Genomic DNA, 18,923 nt, shown 5'->3' on the forward strand with positions numbered 1-18,923 from the left:
CCCATAGGGGGGAAAAAAGGGGGGCAATCTGATCTCTCTGCCAGCAACCTGATCTGTGCTGGGGGCTGCACAGCCCACCCAGCACAGATCACTCAAAACAGCGCTGGTCCTTAAGGGGGGGTAAAGGGTGGGTCATCAAGTGGTTAATTTCAGTCGGCCAAACGTATTATTTTCACAGCCCTGAAGGTCGGTAGACATGGTAACTTGTGAGTCTTGTGAGAGCAGTTTCTGGCACGCCCCCAGCTAACAATCCCTCCAATGAGGAGGGAGAAAAATAGGAGCAGCACAGATGTAAAGATGGCTGACGGAGCCGCGATTCGGCGCCTCCTACACGGTGAGTTTCAGCTATTTCTCACCGATAGTGGCACCATTCATTAGAGCAGATTCTGAGCTTTCCATAGATATATAACTTGTGGGGGTTTAAACAAGCTGAAAGCGGAAATTCGCTCCGTTTTCAGCACAGCTCAAATTCTCTATGGGGATTTACGGTGGGTCCCCTAAAGTAGGCTAGCTTTAACAAGTTTTCCTACTTTTTATATGCCATACGGTTATTATATTTGCTTTTGTGCATAAGTATTATTATTCATTTAGAAATTACAAGTTCCAAAAGTACACTTTTATTGAGAGCTGACTTTGCATTTTATTCATAACAGGTTTATTCATATTTTAATTTAAAGAGCAAGCAACACCCATGCTAACCTAGAAATAAAAATACATATATAAGTAGATAAATACTAGTTCTACTTACATAACAGATGTATTGTGCTATCCACATAATGATTCCTGTGAATTTTATAAAGGAAAAGCATAAAATCCTATTCTAGGCAGTGGCTATCTTGCTAAGCTTACACTGACATCATATCCTCCCTGACTCCGGCCCCCCCCCCCTGCCTTCTCTTGCTTAATGTGTATTCATTAGCTGCCCTCCTCCCAGAGTCTTCAGACACTTCCACTGAGGTGTATACTAGGAACTGCACTGTCTTTTTTTTCTTTTCTCCTCCAATCGCTGAGTCACCTTAGCCTTGCTTGTAAACACAAGTGAGCAGAGGATCATGTTTCAGTTATGCTAGGCAGGAAAATAAATGGAAGAGTAGGAATATATTATAGATAAAAATAACCCCCAGCATTCAACTGTTTGGCACTGACTACTAAAGGGCCAGTGCTCCTAAAGTATGTGATAACTCCAAACCATAACAGCAGAACAAGTTTTGCAAGTTTTGAATGCAGGATTATCATCTTTATCACTTAATACACTCAGACCAGTTGCTGTTGAAATTTAATTTTAGTGGTGACAATCCCGCTTTAAGCAGAAATACTTTCTTAGGCCTAGTGCACACCGGAGCGTTTCCGCTGCGGTTTGCGATCTGCTTGCGGGTGCGGATCTGCTAGGGTAATGCATTTCAATGGGGTGGTGCACACCAGAGCGGGTGGCGTTTTGCAGAAACGCATACTCCCGGGCTGCAGCAGATTTTGGATTGCGGATGCGTTTCTGCCTCAATGTTAAGTATAGGAAAAACGCAAACCGCTCTGAAAAACGGCACTTCAGAGCGGTTTGCCAGGCGTTTTTTGTTACAGTAGCTGTTCAGTAACAGCTTTACTGTAACAATACATGAAATCTACTACACCAAAAACGCTACACAAAACCGCAAAACGCTAGCTGAAACGCTGCAGAAAAATAAGAAAAAGCGTTTCAAAATCTGCTAGCATTTTGCGGATCTGCTAGCGGTTTTTGGTGTGCACCAGGCCTATGGCCTATGGCCTGGTGCACACCAAAAACCGCTAGCAGATCCGCAAAATGCTAGCAGATTTTGAAACGCTTTTTCTTCTTTTTCTGCAGCGTTTCAGCTAGCGTTTTGCGGTTTTGTGTAGCGGTTTTGGTGTAGTAGATTTCATGTATTGTTACAGTAAAGCTGTTACTGAACAGCTACTGTAACAAAAAACGCCTGGCAAACCGCTCTGAAGTGCCGTTTTTCAGAGCGGTTTGCGTTTTTCCTATACTTAACATTGAGGCAGAAACGCATCCGCAATCCAAAATCTGCTGCAGCCCGGGAGTATGCGTTTCTGCAAAACGCCACCCGCTCTGGTGTGCACCACCCCATTGAAATGCATTACCCTAGCAGATCCGCACCCGCAAGCAGATCGCAAACCGCAGCGGAAACGCTCCGGTGTGCACTAGGCCTTTATGTCTGTTTGTGTTCAGCAGAGTCTGCACAGTCAGATAATGTGTCACATTCCTCACTTGATACAATTAAGTAAACAAGATAACATTATCTCTAGTTCTGATGCTTCAAGCTTTCTCCTGGCAGGGAACTTGTAAGTCCTGTGTTAACCCTTTGAATGCTGTTCTAGTAAAAAAAAAATGGTGGTAGTAGATAATATGCTGTAAATAATCTTTTTGAGCAAAGAAGAAATGCTGGGTTTAATTCCGCTTTAAGCCAATACAGTGCACATTTTGAAAGTATCAACATTGAAAAATGATAAAAAGCCATTTTTGTAATTTGATTTTATTTTTTAATGTAAGTTAAGAGGAACAGGACATGATTAATAGGAAAAAAAAGTATTGTAAATGCATTTCCAATACACAACAGTCACCCATTATACGTAATAGTTCTCACTAAACAGAGTCCAGGCAATCACTTCATGGGACTTAGTATTACTCTGTTCAGTGACGGAATACATAACAGTCAGGGAAAGTCAATGACATCCATAAATGAACATCTCGCTATGAGTAGTGCAGACATCAATCACATTGAGAAGATGCAGCTCTTCTGAGTAAATAGCATGTCTCTTGCATATTATTCCGAAGTAGACATGATTAGTAAAATACTCTTAATTTGCGAAAACTTGGTTATTTTTAACCAGGAAAAAGCCTCTGGTAGTGTACTGAAGATTCAGCGTTTCCGTCATGCTCTTTGACAAGGCCTAAAATGAAAAAGAAAGAAAAAAAAATAATCAGAACAAAAAAGAGTAACCAACATAAATTAAATTCCATATAAACTCAGGAGGGCTCATCCACACTAGAATCAAATGCTTTAATGTGAATTGCTTTATCTAGCATGAAAAAATAAATGTGTACAGCTCGCACTACAACTCCAGCATAATGCAACACGCGCTCTACACGTTATACCGTGCATGTTATTTTCATTGCATATACCCTGTTAAACTGAAAATAAGAAATATAAGCCCTACTCTAAAAATAAGCCCTATTTAGGCAGGGGAAACACTTGCCATTTGACAGTTTTCCTCACATCATGTAGGTTCGTATGCAGAAAAACACACACATTTTTTTCACAGCAACGAATGTGCTTGATAGAAAAAAAATGAGAAAATGGGCAGAATGATCCTGCAGGATGTCCATTTTTTAATGCAAAAAACGCATTAAAGTGACACTGAACTGAAAAAAAATGAATTTTGATATGATACAATGAAATAGTACAGATAATTAGCAGCAAAGAAAGAATCTCCTTTTTTTATTTTCAGTTACCGTATATACTGGCGTATAAGACGACTTTTTAACCCCTAAAAATCTTCTGAAAAGTCGGGGGTCGTCTTATACGCCGGATGTCAGTCAGGAGGGTGCCGGGTGCCAGGCAGAGTTGTAAATACCGTACTTATGGTGCAGTCCCCTGGTTAATAGATCGCATTCTCCGCCTAATTGCTCCTTGCGAGCAGCCGCTCGCACGGGTGCAGTGCCTCTTCCGGGGTCACCTGACTGGTGATGCGTGCGCTCCACTGATGACGCTCATAGAAGAGATTGCCGGGCTCTTCCATGAGCATCATCAGTGGAGCGCACGCATCACCAGTCAGGTGACCCCGGAAGAGGCACTGCACCCGTGCGAGCGGCTGCTCGCAAGGAGCAATTAGGCGGAGAATGCGATCTATTAACCAGGGGACTGCACCATAAGTATGGTATTTACAACTCTGCCTGGCACTCGGCATGCTCGCTCACAGACAGGGGTAGTCTTATACGGCGAGTATACCCCAAACTGTATATTGTAAGAGGAAAAGTTGGGGGGTCGTCTTATACGCCCAGTCGCCTTATACGCCAGTATATACGGTATATAGCAATTGCCTCATTTGCCTTTATTGTAGCACCGGCCCTAGAAACGACTAATAGCAAATGTTAAACAGGAACTGGAAGAAAGGACTCTGAAAGTTTGTTGCCAATCAATGGCTTACTTTATTTAAGAATTTAATATCTTTTTATAAGATTTTTTTAATCGCTTTGTTGGAGTAGCATTACTCTCCCCAACTACTGGGTTAGAGGAATTGAGGAGGGTGGGGCTAAAGCTGCTGAACAAACAGTTGCCAGCATTCTGCAGTAACGTGACAAGTGTTGTGGGGAAAAGGAGAGGTTAACCTGAGAGATGCAAGTTAAATTACACTGGAAAAATACCCTATGTTTCGGATAAAAGCAAACAGCTGTGTATAATATATGTACAGTATATATATATATATATATATATATATATATATATATATATATTTCTTTATTTATTTTTTGCTGTATCGTGTCCCGTACTTTTAGCTGCGGCTTGCCATGAATTATGCAGGCTGTTTAGTCAGGCTCCACTGCATCTGCTTGCACAGGAATCTTCAGCCAGTTAACAATTTCTATGCATGACTTCCTATAATCTGCTGCTTTACACATTTTCTAGAGTAGATGTTCCCACAGAAGCACCAGGTCTCTGTCTACAGTGAAATGACACATGGATATCCCCAGACCTTTCAGCTACTTCTGTAGATGCAAGTCATCTGAATTGCAGTTTACGGAGATTCATTAAACCCCATTTTAAGATGCCAGGAGACAGATGGAGCAATTATTTGGCCCTACTGGCTTTTACTGACAACTTGCTGATTGTTTTTTCTAGATTAAAGAAACATACAAATCACTGTTTCTTTTCTTTTTTGAACCATAATGCTGCACACAGCAACTTCTGTCCATATTTGGTGGGTTAAACACAATAACAAAGTTCAAAGATACACAATGTTATGCTTTTTGTAGATGATATTCTATTAAAACTTAACTTTTTATAATGATCTAAAACAGGTGCTGCTTGTACTGCATGTGATGATCAATGACTAGGAAGGACAGTGGGATTTGTAAATACAACAGCCTTTAGCAACTAAGCCACTGACTTGTACATATAGCCCTGAGGTTATGCTATGTTGCTGAGACATTATGAATGTTTTTAATTTGTCGTTTATGCACTATTAGCACTACTGCACTGTATGTTCCCCTGACGAAGCCCCCAGAGTATATGGAGGTGAAACATGTTGGGTTAGGTGGCGGTTGGTGAGGTGTTGGGTTAGGTGGCGGTTGGTGAGGTGTTTGTAGACATGCATTCATAGAAGGGGGAGCAAAGGGGAAAACACCCTACTTATTCTGTGGACCTATTGGTTGCTATAGGTTGTTGTATCTACAAATCCCACTCTCCTTCCTGGTCATTGATCATTACAAGCAGTACAAGCAGTACCTGTTTTTAGAATATTATTAAAAGTTAAGTTTTAATAGACTATAATCTCCTACAAAAAGCATAACATTGTGTATCCATACTTTGTGAGTCCAAGGCTTAATTGGTTAGTACTATTCATGCGTACATTTAATAACTTTATAGCTCATAAAAGCATGTAGTGTCGGTACTGCTTCAGGGGACACTGAAAGTGATGACATCATGGTAGAAGGCAGGTATGGTGGCGTATCATGTGGGGTAGGTAGGCAAAACCTGAGGAGGACTAACGCAATGACAGTTGAAGACATACTGCAAGGGGGGACTGGAGGATTGTTGTGTCCCGGCGCAGGCGCGGGACATCTGCGTGGGACTGGTACAAGCCCCAGGTAAGTTAACCTCCTTAGCGTTCAATTTCCCCAGGTTTTCTGTGCAAAAAGTGGTTCAATTAGATTCAAATAATTTTCAAGCATGTTTTCTTTGTAATCAATTTATTTTTTAATATTGAATTCAATATAGGTTATTGTATTGAATTCAATTAAAAATAAATTGGTTTGCAGGTAGATGTTGATGACGCTACATGGCCCTGGCCTCATTAACACCAATCAACGGGGAACATGTAATCGATGAGGGAGAAGCAAACACGCAGAGGGACATGGAAGAAGACACTGGGAAAGCTATAAGAGGTACGCAATGAGGGATCAGCACGCCATTGGTGAGTATAGGTTAGCCAGGCATAGTTACCCCAGTATAGGTTATCCAGGTATAGGTGCCACAGTATAGGTTATCCAGGTATAGGTGCCACAGTATAGGTTACCCAGGTGTAGGTGCCACAGTATAGGTTACCCAGGTATAGGTGCTACAGTATAGTTAGCCAGCTATAGGTGCAACAGTATGGGTTAGCCAGGAATAAGTGTCCCCATTATAGTTAACAGCTATAGGTGCAACACTATAAATTCGCCGGGAATAAGTGTCCCTAGTATAGTTAGGCAGTTATAGGTGTTACAGTATAAGTTAGCCAGGAATAAGTGTCCCAACTCTGAATATAGTTAGGCAGCTATAGGTGTTACAGTATAAGTTCACCAGGAATAAGTGTCCCGAGTATAGTTAGGCAGCTAAAGGTGTTACAGTATAAGTTAGCCAGTAATAAGTGTCCCCAGTATAGATGGCAGCTATAGGTGCTACAGTATAAGTTAACCAGGAATAAGTGTCCCCCAGTATAGTTAGGCAGCTATTGGGGCTCTCTTTCCCCCTTCCCCTGTTATTAGCGACGGGCCTGTGAAATTCCTGATCCCCCCCTCCCTCCACCGATCATCCCTCCCTCCTGAACCCCCGGTGGCGCTGTGAGTAGAGCACGGGGCGTTTTACTCACCGAGGATCTCTTCAGCGATGATCGCATATTCTCCACTGCTGTCCAGCTCCAGGCTACTGTTTACAGTACCGGGGAGGCGGCTGATTACGTCATCAAGTTGCGTCCCCGGTACTGTGAACAGTAGCCCAGTGCTGCACGCGGAGGAAAATATGCGATCATTGATGGAGAGAGGCATGGGAGTAAAACTCCCCGTGCTCTACTCACAACGCCGCCGGGGGATCAGGAGGGAGGAGGGATAGGTAGGGAGGGACAGATGAATGATCAATGGAGGGAAAGAGGGGGGATCAGGAATGCTGTGCCGGTAGATCAGGAGGGATGGATGAATGCCGCCGGCTCGCCTCTCTGCTCTGCCCTGCCAATTCCTTGGGACTGATGGATGCAGGTTGGCACACTGTGGGAAGCTCAGATCACTACCCACAGCGTGCTGACAGGCATCCATCAGTCCTAGGGAAGCTCACAGAAACAAAAAAAAAAGCAGAGCTGGCAGCGCAGAGCATCTATAAATCTCCCTGCCAGCATGGACGAGCATTACTCGTCCTTACGATAACAGCAAGTTTTAGCAGGACGAGTCAGGCTCGTCCATACCGCTAGGCAGGTTAAACTCTTTTTTTTTTTTTTTTTTTTTTTTTTTTTATCGCTTACAGAACTCCTTTAAGCTAAATACTCAACTGGCGATGGATCAGGGAACCTCACAGTGACGCCTCTCGATGAACCAGGTTCCCCAATCCATCTTTCATGCCAGTAGAAAAACCCCAAGTGTCCTGACCCTACACAATACAATCTCGGATCTGTTGATCACTTAAAGCTGATTGTATTGTGAATCTCACGATTCTGCCGTGACAGTACCCTTTAGCTGCAGAGACCGAGCAGGTATGAAAGGTGGCTTCTGGAGTTGCATAGAGTGCAAAATCAAAGGCATTGCATCACAAATGGCTGAAGATACATTAACTAATTTTGCGTTGGCAACACTACACAGTAGGGAGTCTTCGTTATAGAATTTAAATACTGTATGTAATGTATTCTGAACAATACCTTTGGCAACTTCCAAGTATCCAGTTAAAAAAGCTTCTCGTAGCAGTTCTCACAGTGAACCACATTTCGGTGGATGTAGAGACTGTCAAGCAAATCTCCCATTGGCTTGTTGCAAATTCCACACTACAAGGAAAAACAAACAGTGGCATAAGATTGTAGGTATAAGATAACATTGGACGGTGACACATCTAGAAGAGAATTAAGGTGGCCATACACTGGTCGATTTGCCATCAGATTCGACCAACAGATAGATCCCTCTCTGATAGAATCTGATCAGAGAGGGATCGTATGACTGCCTTTACAGCAAACAGATTGTGAACCGATTTCAGCCTGAAACCGTTCACAATCTGTTGTGGTGGTGCTGCTGCTGCCCCCGCCCGCCCGCATACATTACCTGCTCCGCCGGCGCGACTGCAGTCTCCCGGTCACCGCTGCTCTGTCTGCGCTCTGGTCTCCAGGTCCGGCATGCCTCACTTCTTCTAGCCCGGCAGGAAGTTTAAACAGTAGAGGGCGCTCTACTGTTTAAACTTCCTGCCGGGCTAGAAGAAGTGAGGCATGCCGGACCTGGAGACCAGAGCGCAGACAGAGCAGCGGTGACCGGGAGACTGCAGTCGCGCCGGCGGAGCAGGTAATGTATGGGGGCTCTATTGCGTCGGTCGTCGGGCACTCGAACGCCGCTAGCGATGCGCTCTTTACCCGCGGGCGATCGACGGTTATTTTCCGCCTGGCACGATCGACGGGATCGGACGAAATGGATCGAAATTCGGCGTGTAGCGTGAACGATTGGCAGCAGATTCGATCCCAGTGATCGAATCTGCTGTCGAAACGGGCGCAAATCGGGCCAGTGTATGGCCAGCTTTACAGTTCCATCAAGTCTACATGTACAATGGATTCCACAATGAATATAGCACAAGACATCATTACTTAGTGAGGGGCAATTTTATTAAAGAACAAGGTTCAGGAAATTACATCAGGATTGGCTTTAGTAAGAGGCAGTTAAGATGGAAAATGTCTGGAACAGTTATCTCTTTATTTAGTAGATAAAATTCACTGAAATCAAAACGTGGACAGTACAATGCATTTGTTATATAAGCAGAACAAGTATTTACCGTATCTACTTATATTATATACAGTATGTGTTTTTTTTCCTAGGATAGTATGTATGTATGAAATATACACCTCGGCAGGGAAAAGAGGCTCCAAACAGGATATAGATTTCAATTATTTGCGTGTTAAAAAATGTTAAACTATCTGAACTTGACAGACAGGAGATTGGCTGGGCTTGTTGGCAGCAATAGGGTTTCAATCAGTTATTGAATTGATCAGAAAAATTGATACAAGTCGATAAAAATACTTGAAGTAGGGTAACCTCAAATCTGGCAATACAAGTTTAGACTTTTTATCGATTTGTGGCATTGCTTTGAAATCTTTCAAAATTTAGTTTGCCATGTATGATAGGAATCAATTACCTAATCGAATGCCATTTGGATAGGGATTAATGAGCTTGGCATGTCATCCCATAATGTCCCCGTATATGGCTAGCTAAAGTCTGTCTGTCTTTGTATAAAGCTATTGTATTGACAAGGTATTGTATAATGTGTCTCCAGTGTAACTGATTTTTATCTCTAGAGGTTGGCAGCATGTTGGTGTAGTGGTTAGCGCTCTCGCCTTGCAAAGCTGGGTCCCTGGTTTGAATCCCAGCCAGGTCAACATCTGCAAGGAGTTTGTATGTTCTCCCTGAGTCTGCGTGGGTTTCCACCAGGAACCCCAGTTTCCTCCCACATCCCAAAAACATACAGATAAGTTAATTGGCTACCCCCTAAATTGGTCCTAGACTACAATACATACATAGACACAGGGCCGGATTTCTGGAAAGGCCACAAAGGCCACGGCCTAGGGCGATAAAATCAGATAAGATAAGAAGGGCGGCATGACTTGGAGAGAGAAGAGGTCATATGTCAAAATTAATCACCTCTTCTGGTCCCGCAGCGCAGCCAGCCAGCGCCCTGCTCTGCACTAATAGCTGAATTCCAGAGTTCCCCAATTCCAGCAAGTCTCTCTCTCAATCAACATCTGCTGTCACCTCATCTGATGATCAATTCCTCTTATCATGATCATACAAGTTGATGTGAGAAATACCAGGGATTTACATTACAAAGCAGATAGAACTAAGTTCCACTGAGTTTTAATGCAGGCATTCAAAGACATCAGTGAACCCTGCTAATTTCTTCACTTTCTCCTTTACAGTTTTGACACTGACCCCAGCAGCTGTTAATTACACTTTCTTATCTCTAGTCTACTTAAATTTATGGCTTTAGGGGTTTTTTTCTTCCTAGCCAGCAGTGGTCTCAGTTAACTCTTTCCTGACTCATTTTCTGTTCCTACCATCTATGAGAGGAATAAAAATGCTGTTTGCTTTACTTTCATTGCTAAACTGTCACTGTCACCTGAGCTGTTACTACCTCTATGCTAGTCTGTATAGTTTGGCATCCTTCTCCTTTCCTGTAGCAGTAAAGCATTGTACCATTTTAGCCACAGTGAAAGCAGAGAGTTTTGAATGAGGATGATACCATTTATTGGCTTAAAAGAAAAAAAGTAATCTTTCTGTGAATAAGCCTTCTTAAGAATTTGTTCCTGTATACTGTCAATATGTTAGAGCAAACCACCATATGTACTTTCAACATTCAAAAGAGATACATAGATTTTTCAAATATAAATAAATATCATTCAGATGCTTTAAAGTGGAGCTGAACTCTTGCACAGGACAAAAGGAAAACATAGAAAAATCTACCTTGTATTTTTTTAGAGAGCCTGTGTAATTCCCCCTCATCTGTGTCTAATCTGACGTTGTAATTTGATCGCTCCTCTGTCCCCTGATTGCCACAACATCTAAGCTAATTTGAAAGCACAGGATGTTAACAATATGTCTGCTTCCATGAAAGCAGGAAGTAGACACTGCCGATTGATTGCAGGATTTGTATCAGCTGTAACAAAGAAATGTTTTTTTAAAGGTTATTATGTTATTGTGTATCTTTTGAAGCAGAGAGGAAGTTCTGAGTTCAGGTCCGCTCTAATTACAACCAAACATCCAAAGTGGGTATTGACAGGATGTTTGCTATTTACCTGTTCTCTGTTTCTCTCCATTGAGCTGTCCTGTCACCTGTTTGTGGCTATGACTGCAGCCAGTCGCACAGAGGACAAAGAAGCAGTGCATGCTCTGGCCACTCACGCTCCCTGTCACCTGTTTGTGGCTCTGACTGCAGCCAGTCTCACAGAGGACAAAGAAGCAGCGCATGCTCTGGCCACTCACGCTCCCTGTCACCTGTTTGTGGCTCTGACTGCAGCCAGTCTCACAGAGGACAAAGAAGCAGCGCATGCTCTGGCCACTCACGCTCCCTGTCACCTGTATGTGGCTATGACTGCAGCCAGTCGCACAGAGGACAAAGAAGCAGCGCATGCTCTGGCCACTTGCGACTTGCGCAAGTTTTCTGCTCCTGCCCAGATGTGCACAGCAACCAACGGCAGTATAGTGTTATGCATTCTTGACAAGTACATATATCAGCGTCATTTCTCAAGTATGCATTCCCAGAACACTATTGGCTGGCTGTGCACTTTCGGGCAGGAGCACAAATTGCAGGAATTGAGCAGACAGAGCATCCTCTGATTCTTGGCTGAATGGGAGGCAGAGCAGCACAACTGAAATGAGCCCATTCAAACCAATGATCGATAGTCAGTGTTGGTCAGAATGTTTTTTGGTAGTGGTGGTGGTGGCGGGGGGGGGGGGGGGGGGGGAGGCGGCGGTAGATGACAGCAGGCCTAGGGCACTGGAAAGTACAAATCTGGCCCTGCATAGACATAAGACTATGTTAAGGATTAGATTGTGAGCCCTCTGAGGGACAGTTAGTGACTAGACTATATACTCTGTACAGTGCTGCAGAAGATGTTGGCGCTATATAAATAATAATAATAATTTGCAGTTGTTATTTTTGTACCTCGGCTACTCTTGCTTCTGCTTTCATGAACTTACAACACTGTTCCTATGCATAGCTCCCAACTGTCCCTTTTCTCCGGAGGGACAGTCCCTCTTTCAGTGCCCAGTCCCTCTGTCCCTCTTTCTTCCTCATTTGTCCCTCTTTCAGAACTGATGTACAGATCTATGTAAATATATGTATTTTTCTACTGAAAAATGTCTTTAATTGACTCTAAACTTTATTCCCAATATGAATGTAAAACAACGATAGCTGTGTTGTTTAGGGTCAGTACAATGTTCACGAGCATTGTGCTTACCTTGAAGCAATATTCATGGCAATAGATGTTCAGGTGATCTAAAATGATCTTAGCGCAGTCTTTGATTTCACGACCACAATAAGTACAAGAGCCCTCACCAGATCTAGAAGGCAAACAGATACATAAATGGAATTTAAAAATACAGGTAAAGCCATATGATCTATATGGAAATAATGGCTATATAAACGATATACACAGCAAACATTTTTCCTACCTTATTACAACAATGCACTTAAATATGATAAATTGTACATGCGCAGGTAGTATAAGTCAATTTTACCGGATGTTACACAAATTACATAGTGCAAGTTATGTAGTGTGCGTAACTTGTGTCATACACACAGCGCGTGAGTTACTTGTATAATGTGCATTACTATTTGCATAACATAACATGCATTATACATGCAATGTATACCTTGAGTGTATAGCGTGAGCAAAGCAAACCAAATAACTTTGGTAATGTCCTGTAATGTGCGTGTGCTACCGGCATAAATAAATTTTAACATGCTTTAATAAATATACCAGATTGTTTCATAAATGTACCAAGGTGTAGTTTCCATACTCCATTAAATTTGTATTAGCTCAGTCACATGATCAATATTTCCTGGATATCGATTGTTTATCTGGATCACCTGCTTACACCTCTGGATCAGGGGTGTCCAACTCAATCATGTAAGGGGCCAAAATCTAAAACCTAGTCTAAGTCACAGACCAAACTGTTTATTAAGATTTAAATTGTACTGAAGAGTCTAAGTGACGTAACTATAGCGATCATGGGGCCCTGCTCCTGCCCCTTCTGCAGAGCAGTGGAGCAGTTTAATATTTACCTGCCCCAGTGCTGCTTTGGCAGAAAATCTTCAAGATGAAATGTGGGCCAAGGCGAGATGCTAGCATTTACTTCCCCCAAAGTCTTCTGCTGTGGGGGTGGGGGTGGGGATTTACCAGCCACACAAGGGGTTTGGATCCCAAGAGGGGGCCCCATGTTAATTTTGCTGAGGGGTCCCATGGGTTGTTGTTGTACCCCAACTGTCACCGGTGTGCTCCTCTGGTCAGGAAGGCAGTGTATTGTCATTCTTTTACTGCTTACAATGATGCACATGTGAAGCTCTGGAGGGCCACGTAAAATGGCAAGGGCCACATTCAGCCCGCTGGCTTTGTGTTTGACACCTGTGCTCTAGATAGTTTATCAAATTTTAGCAGAACATTGATTGAGTATTGACTGGAATAATGCCACCAATAGCATTGTTTTGTTTGATACCGTACAAATCTATACAGTCATCAAGCACACACCCAACCATGCTCAAATAAAAAAAAAAAATAATAATAGGCTGCCCGAATTGAGCTTAGATTGGTATTTTAATCAAACAATGATCAAGAGCCCTAGTCTTAAATAGAGTTTCACGTGGTTTAATACATTATGAAATTGAAAATCTGAAGCGGTCTTCTGCTTTTATTTATCACTCCAGAGGCCATATGCAAGTCACGTTTTCACCTCAGTTTTCTCCCAGGTGATATTTTCACAACTTGTAAATAAAATGTCTTTTATAACCCCAGCAAGCAAACAAATACTTAAAATAATTTTAACAGTACTTCTTCACCTACTTTTTGGTACTTTTTCCATAACAAAGTGCTAAAAAGTTAATTTAAATTGAAGATAAAAAATTATCTCCTAGGAGAAAACACAGGAGAAAAATGTAATTGCATATGGGCCCAGATGTTTAATAGAAGCTGTGGACAGCTGGCATGTTGCAGACCTGCTCTTAGTTTTTATGTTGGCTGTGGTACAGGAGTGAACCATTCTTGAATCAATTGTTTAGGGGTTATAGTGGGGTTCGTTCCAAACTATCTATATACGTTAAAAGCAGTAAAGTAAGGTAAGTTGAGAGAACTGTCATTACATCGCATCACATCCGTTACAATGAAAAGACAATTTCAGTAATGTTACCTCTGTGGTGGACTGCTGTACATATAGCTGGCATTGGTGCTGTGTAACATTTCCGAGTTGTTGGAGAATTCTGGGAAGCTTCTGTAGAGGAATGAGAAAACAAAATGGGTCAAAAAGCAATGGACAATAGCTACATCTGAGGCGAGTGAGGTTCAGTATAAAGGCCAGTCTTCCACCTGAACATCTAAAAGTGTGTCCTTTATTCTCAGCTTCTTGGTTTTTAATGCCACTTCAGTGTGAATTCAGACCTAAGTGTTCAAATGGCCAGAATACTGCATCTAGTGAAATTAACTCAAATGGGGTCCTTCAATTACAACTTCACTTTAAAGCCCTTTGCACATCCTCATACACTATAAATCTTATGATTGCTTGTAATTCCTTAGGGCAACAGTTCTGGGAATAAGCATGTTATATACACGTTGCTGAGCTTGTCCAGCATGAACAGCTCAATGGAGAGGGAGGAGAAATGACGGGGCAGCACTGGGGCTAGCTAGGTACTTGTCATTTAGCGATCCAACAAGGCGGATCACGAAACATGACTTGGCAGCTGTATACACGGCCGAGGGTTATCTAGCAGGTATACAAGGCTTTAAAGTTTAAAACGAAGAACAGAACCGAGAACCCAATATAGTGTAGTATTTAATTCAATTGTGGATTTATGCAAAAATATCAATGGAATGCTAGGGGAGAGAGAACAGAGTGCCAGAGGACACATTGCTCAGGACCCACACAAATGCAAAGTACTCTATACGGCAATATTGTTCTAAGTGTACATAAATGCTTCAACAATGGTTCATATGTATCCACAAACTCACAAGTGTTCACAGATGTACCAAGGCTTGAGAACATTATTTTGTGGGTATTTTGTACACATTTATATAATTTAGGGACGTTCTCTTAGAACAATATTGCCGTATAGAGCACTTTGCTTTTATGTGGGTCCTGAGCGATGTGTCCCCTGACACTCTGTTCTCTCTCCCCTAGCATTCTCCAATTTATTGCCTGATGAAGCAGGATTGAGACCTGCAAAACGCATTGCACTTTTGGAGTACCTAATAAACATTACTGGGAATGATAGTAACGTCTCACAGTCTGTTTTTCTACGAGGGAGGTAAGTCCACCAAATTTCCCCCTTTGAAATGTTTTTTAAACATTTTTATCCTTGTTGGCGCCTCTGTGCACAAACCTGTAAAAAGGCTTTAAAGTGTACCTGTTGTGAAAATGGGTACTTACCTAAGTAGAGGGAAGCCTTTGGATAATCCAGAGGCTTCCATCATCTCATTTCTCCTCACTGTTCCATCTCTGGGACCCCTTGAAACCCATTGACGGAGCTCAGCTACATTGCGCAGGCGCCTCATGCCTGCACAGTACAGGAGCACAGACGCAAACTTCTGAGGGTCCCAGCACTGGATCGGGAGGAGGACATGGGAATTTATCTCCTAACAATGCCACAGGTTTGGTTAAACCTCCCTGGTGTTCAACAAGCAAACCTGGCCTGCATGTCTTCTTCAGACAACGCATGCATTACCAAAGAATGGCACAGAGCCACTCCCAGGCGCAGTTAACAATACCATGGACCACCAGTGACAATGACAATAGCATGGACTGCTAGTGACAATAACAATGCCATGGACCGCCAAAAAATATCAGACCATTGAAGACTCTTCTTACCCTGCAGTGGTCGGAGATTTCATGCTTTCTCTTGTGTTCACATATTCCTTCAGAAAAAGGAGTCCTTTATTGCTGTCAAATTAAAATACATTAAGCAGTTAATGTTTGTTATCAATAAACATACTTCAATGAGGTGTCAGGAAGGTCCAAAAAGTAAGTATCTAATGCAGGTGGTGACGGTAGAATACATTTATTTTATTGAGAAAATCTCCATTTACTCAGCAAGGAAATAAAATGCAAACAATCAACGCCTCTAGCTGCCGGATAATTACCCATTTGCCAGCAAACTGATCAGCTTTGTTTTGACGAACTACAGGAGAAATTGGCAGCGCTTCCAAATGCAGGCTGCACCCGTTTGACCAGCTGCATAGATGTGCAGAGCCCAAAACATGGGCAGATTACAAAAATTGCATTCAAAACAGATGCAGTAAATGGAGGACGTTAGCTTCCAAAAACATTTTGCGTTCAGATTGTTCAGTACTAGACTTTTCCTTTGTTTTTATGTTTAACAACTACTCCTCATTGTGGGTAACCATTTCTTGAACCCTCCGCCACATATACATTTGCTAGGAGTACTTTGTAATTGTATAGAAATTGTGCTTTTCAAACATTCCTCTATGCTTTCAGTTTACATATAAAATGAATGCCTAATCAGGTTTGTAAAACATATGATTTTTTTTACTGTTTTATTCTCAAAGAATAATGTAGAGTCTCGGTTTTCTGGCACCGACAGGGATCGGCTGATGCTGGTTAACGGTGCCCATAAATCAGACACTGTATGGGCAGATCGACCATGAGACAGATCTCTCTCTGAGATCTTTTGCCTGCCCATACACCGCAGGCCGATTCCCGATCAATTTCAGCATGACATTTCTTGGGAATCGGCCTTGTGATGCTGCACTCCCTGCCCCCCCATGCTGACGCTGCTTAAAGTGTACCCGAGGTGACATGTGACATGATGAGATAAACATGTGTATGTACAGTACAAAACATTAATAACAGGGTGTTTTACTTGTTTTATTTTGCTGCCTGAAATATTTATTTTTTAAGGCTGGAAATGACAGCTTCTGTCTTGTCAGAACCTTGTCAGGAATATAGTAAGCATCACTGATAAGCAAATTACAACCATAAAAGTTTTTTGTGGCAAAATACTTTTTCTACATATTTCTGAGAGTAGATGGAGAGAGAAAGGGTTAATATAGTTCATGTATTTTCGGGACACTTAATAGACTGCAACTGAGCAGAGACAACAAAACATTAAGGGCTTGATTCACAAAGCGGTGCTAACTGTTAGCACGCCTGTGAAAACCCCCTTAGCACGTCTAAACAAGCTTTTCGCGCATAAAACTTTACGCGCGCAAAACTTTATGCGCGTAAAACTTTACGCGCGTACTGCACAGAGCGCAGGGCGCACCGCGCGAAGTGCCCATTAAAGCCTATGGGACTTAGCGCGCGTAAAACTTTGCGCGCGTAACACTTTACGCGCGCAAAGTTAGCGCGTGATCTGATTGAGAAATCCAGTGCTAACCTACTTAGCACCCTGGTTAGCGCGTCTAAAGACTTTAGACGTGCTAAGTAGGTTAGCACCGCTTTGTGAATCAAGCCCTAAATCTACTTTCTAAATGTTTAAATATAAAATAAAATCCTGGGATGTCTTAAAAAGTCATTTTTAGGAGTAGGAGGATAAATATAATTGTTTATCTCATCAGTTTATTTTCACCTCGGGTTCACTTTAAAGAGACTCTGAAGCAAAAAAAAAAAAAATGATATAATGATTGGTATATGTAGTACAGCTAAGAAATAAAACATTAGGAGCAGAGACATAAGTCTAATATGGTTTGCAGTGAAGGAAGAGTTAAGAAACTCCAGTTGTTATCTATGCAAAAGAGCCATTGAGCTCCACGACTTTAAAAGTCGCAGAGAGCTCTGTCTTCTGAAACTTATTATCGCAAGGTGTCTGGCACTGTATTGTTTTTTTTTTCCTTCAGAGAGCAGGTCAAATGTTCACAGGCCTGCTCTGTAAAATCATTTAGAATGCTAAATAGTGTGTAAACTGCAAATATTAGAGAATGATGCAATGTTATAAAAAAAAACCTATAAAACAGAAAATAAAAATATGAGAATAGTTTCTTTGTTACTAATGTTCTAGTAATTATCCGTACTACACATACAATTCATTATATCATAATTTTGTTTTTCGCTTCGGTTTCTCTTTAATGTATATGTATACATACAGCATCTTCTCCAGATGAGAACATTTTGTTGGAGTTTCATGAAATAAAGCATTGCTGTTCCTATTCAGAGTTGCATCCCCTTATGCAATACCAGGTTTATCTATAATGAAATCTACATTCTGGAGGTCTGATGAAATGTTGGGTACCATTTAATTAACAAGATGGGGCGGGGCATAGTTGGTGTGAAGCCAGGCTCCCTTCCATGAAGCCGCACCTACTTTCCTGCTGTGTTACCTCTGGTGCAGAAAGCTGCACCTCTGTAAATATATGCAGGAGGTTTTGGAAGTGTGCGGGAGCCCGAGTACTCCTGAAGACGGGTGGCTCCATACTGCGCATGCAAGAGCACTCATGAAGACTTTCGAAGCCTCCTGCAGTGGGGGATTCAAATCGGGGTGACATCGCTGGAACACGGGGACCGTGAGAGGAGAGGGAAGGCTTTACAGGACCCTTAGGTGAGTATTTTTTTTTCAGATTAACATTAGCTTTAAAGAGTAACTGTCAGGCTGCAGAAGCTAATTTAAACCTCTATTCTCCTGTGTTAAACAGTTTAGAAGGAAGCCCAAAAGCCATTAGTGAAGATAAAAATCTCAGTTACCTTTGATGTGTGCTTATCAGTAAGGCTGTTAAAACCCAAGAGGACGCAAGCCGCATACTATACTGCAAAGCATTCTGGGGCCCTCCCCTCGGCTGCTAATGAGACGTTACAGCAGCTTGTAATCAGTCCAGCGCGTAGCACTGATAAATCTCCGGGCAGAGTACACTGCAGGAGTCAGCTATTGTTCCTAGCCACATGGCTCATTAATATTCACTGCACACTGTGTTGTTCAAGTACGAGCTTATCTGTGATCAGGAAGCAGGCAGGACATGACGACACATTTGACAGAAAAACATGGAGCCTGCCATGAGCTGTCAGGAGCATCTATCTCTGCATA

The 18,923-nt window shown here is 42.3% G+C and overlaps 1 protein-coding gene across 3 annotated transcripts in view; it reads right to left on the reverse strand.

Annotated features, from left to right (window-relative positions):
• Nucleotides 1–2,488: 2,488 nt before the first annotated feature.
• ZNF185 (zinc finger protein 185 with LIM domain) overlaps nt 2,489–18,923 on the reverse strand; it is a 239,807-nt gene continuing 223,372 nt past the window's right edge. For all 3 annotated transcript variants that reach the window (XM_068250904.1, XM_068250902.1, XM_068250901.1), the window contains 5 exons: nt 15,758–15,829; nt 14,087–14,167; nt 12,142–12,244; nt 7,855–7,977; nt 2,489–2,922 (listed from right to left, as the gene is read on the reverse strand). In XM_068250904.1, the coding sequence (XP_068107005.1) occupies nt 7,879–7,977; nt 12,142–12,244; nt 14,087–14,167; nt 15,758–15,829 (355 nt within the window). In that variant the 3' untranslated portion in view covers nt 2,489–2,922; nt 7,855–7,878. The remainder of the gene's footprint in view (nt 2,923–7,854; nt 7,978–12,141; nt 12,245–14,086; nt 14,168–15,757; nt 15,830–18,923) is intronic.

The sequence above is a fragment of the Hyperolius riggenbachi genome, chromosome 8 (genome assembly GCF_040937935.1).
Source record: "Hyperolius riggenbachi isolate aHypRig1 chromosome 8, aHypRig1.pri, whole genome shotgun sequence".
Lineage (NCBI taxonomy): Eukaryota > Metazoa > Chordata > Amphibia > Anura > Hyperoliidae > Hyperolius > Hyperolius riggenbachi.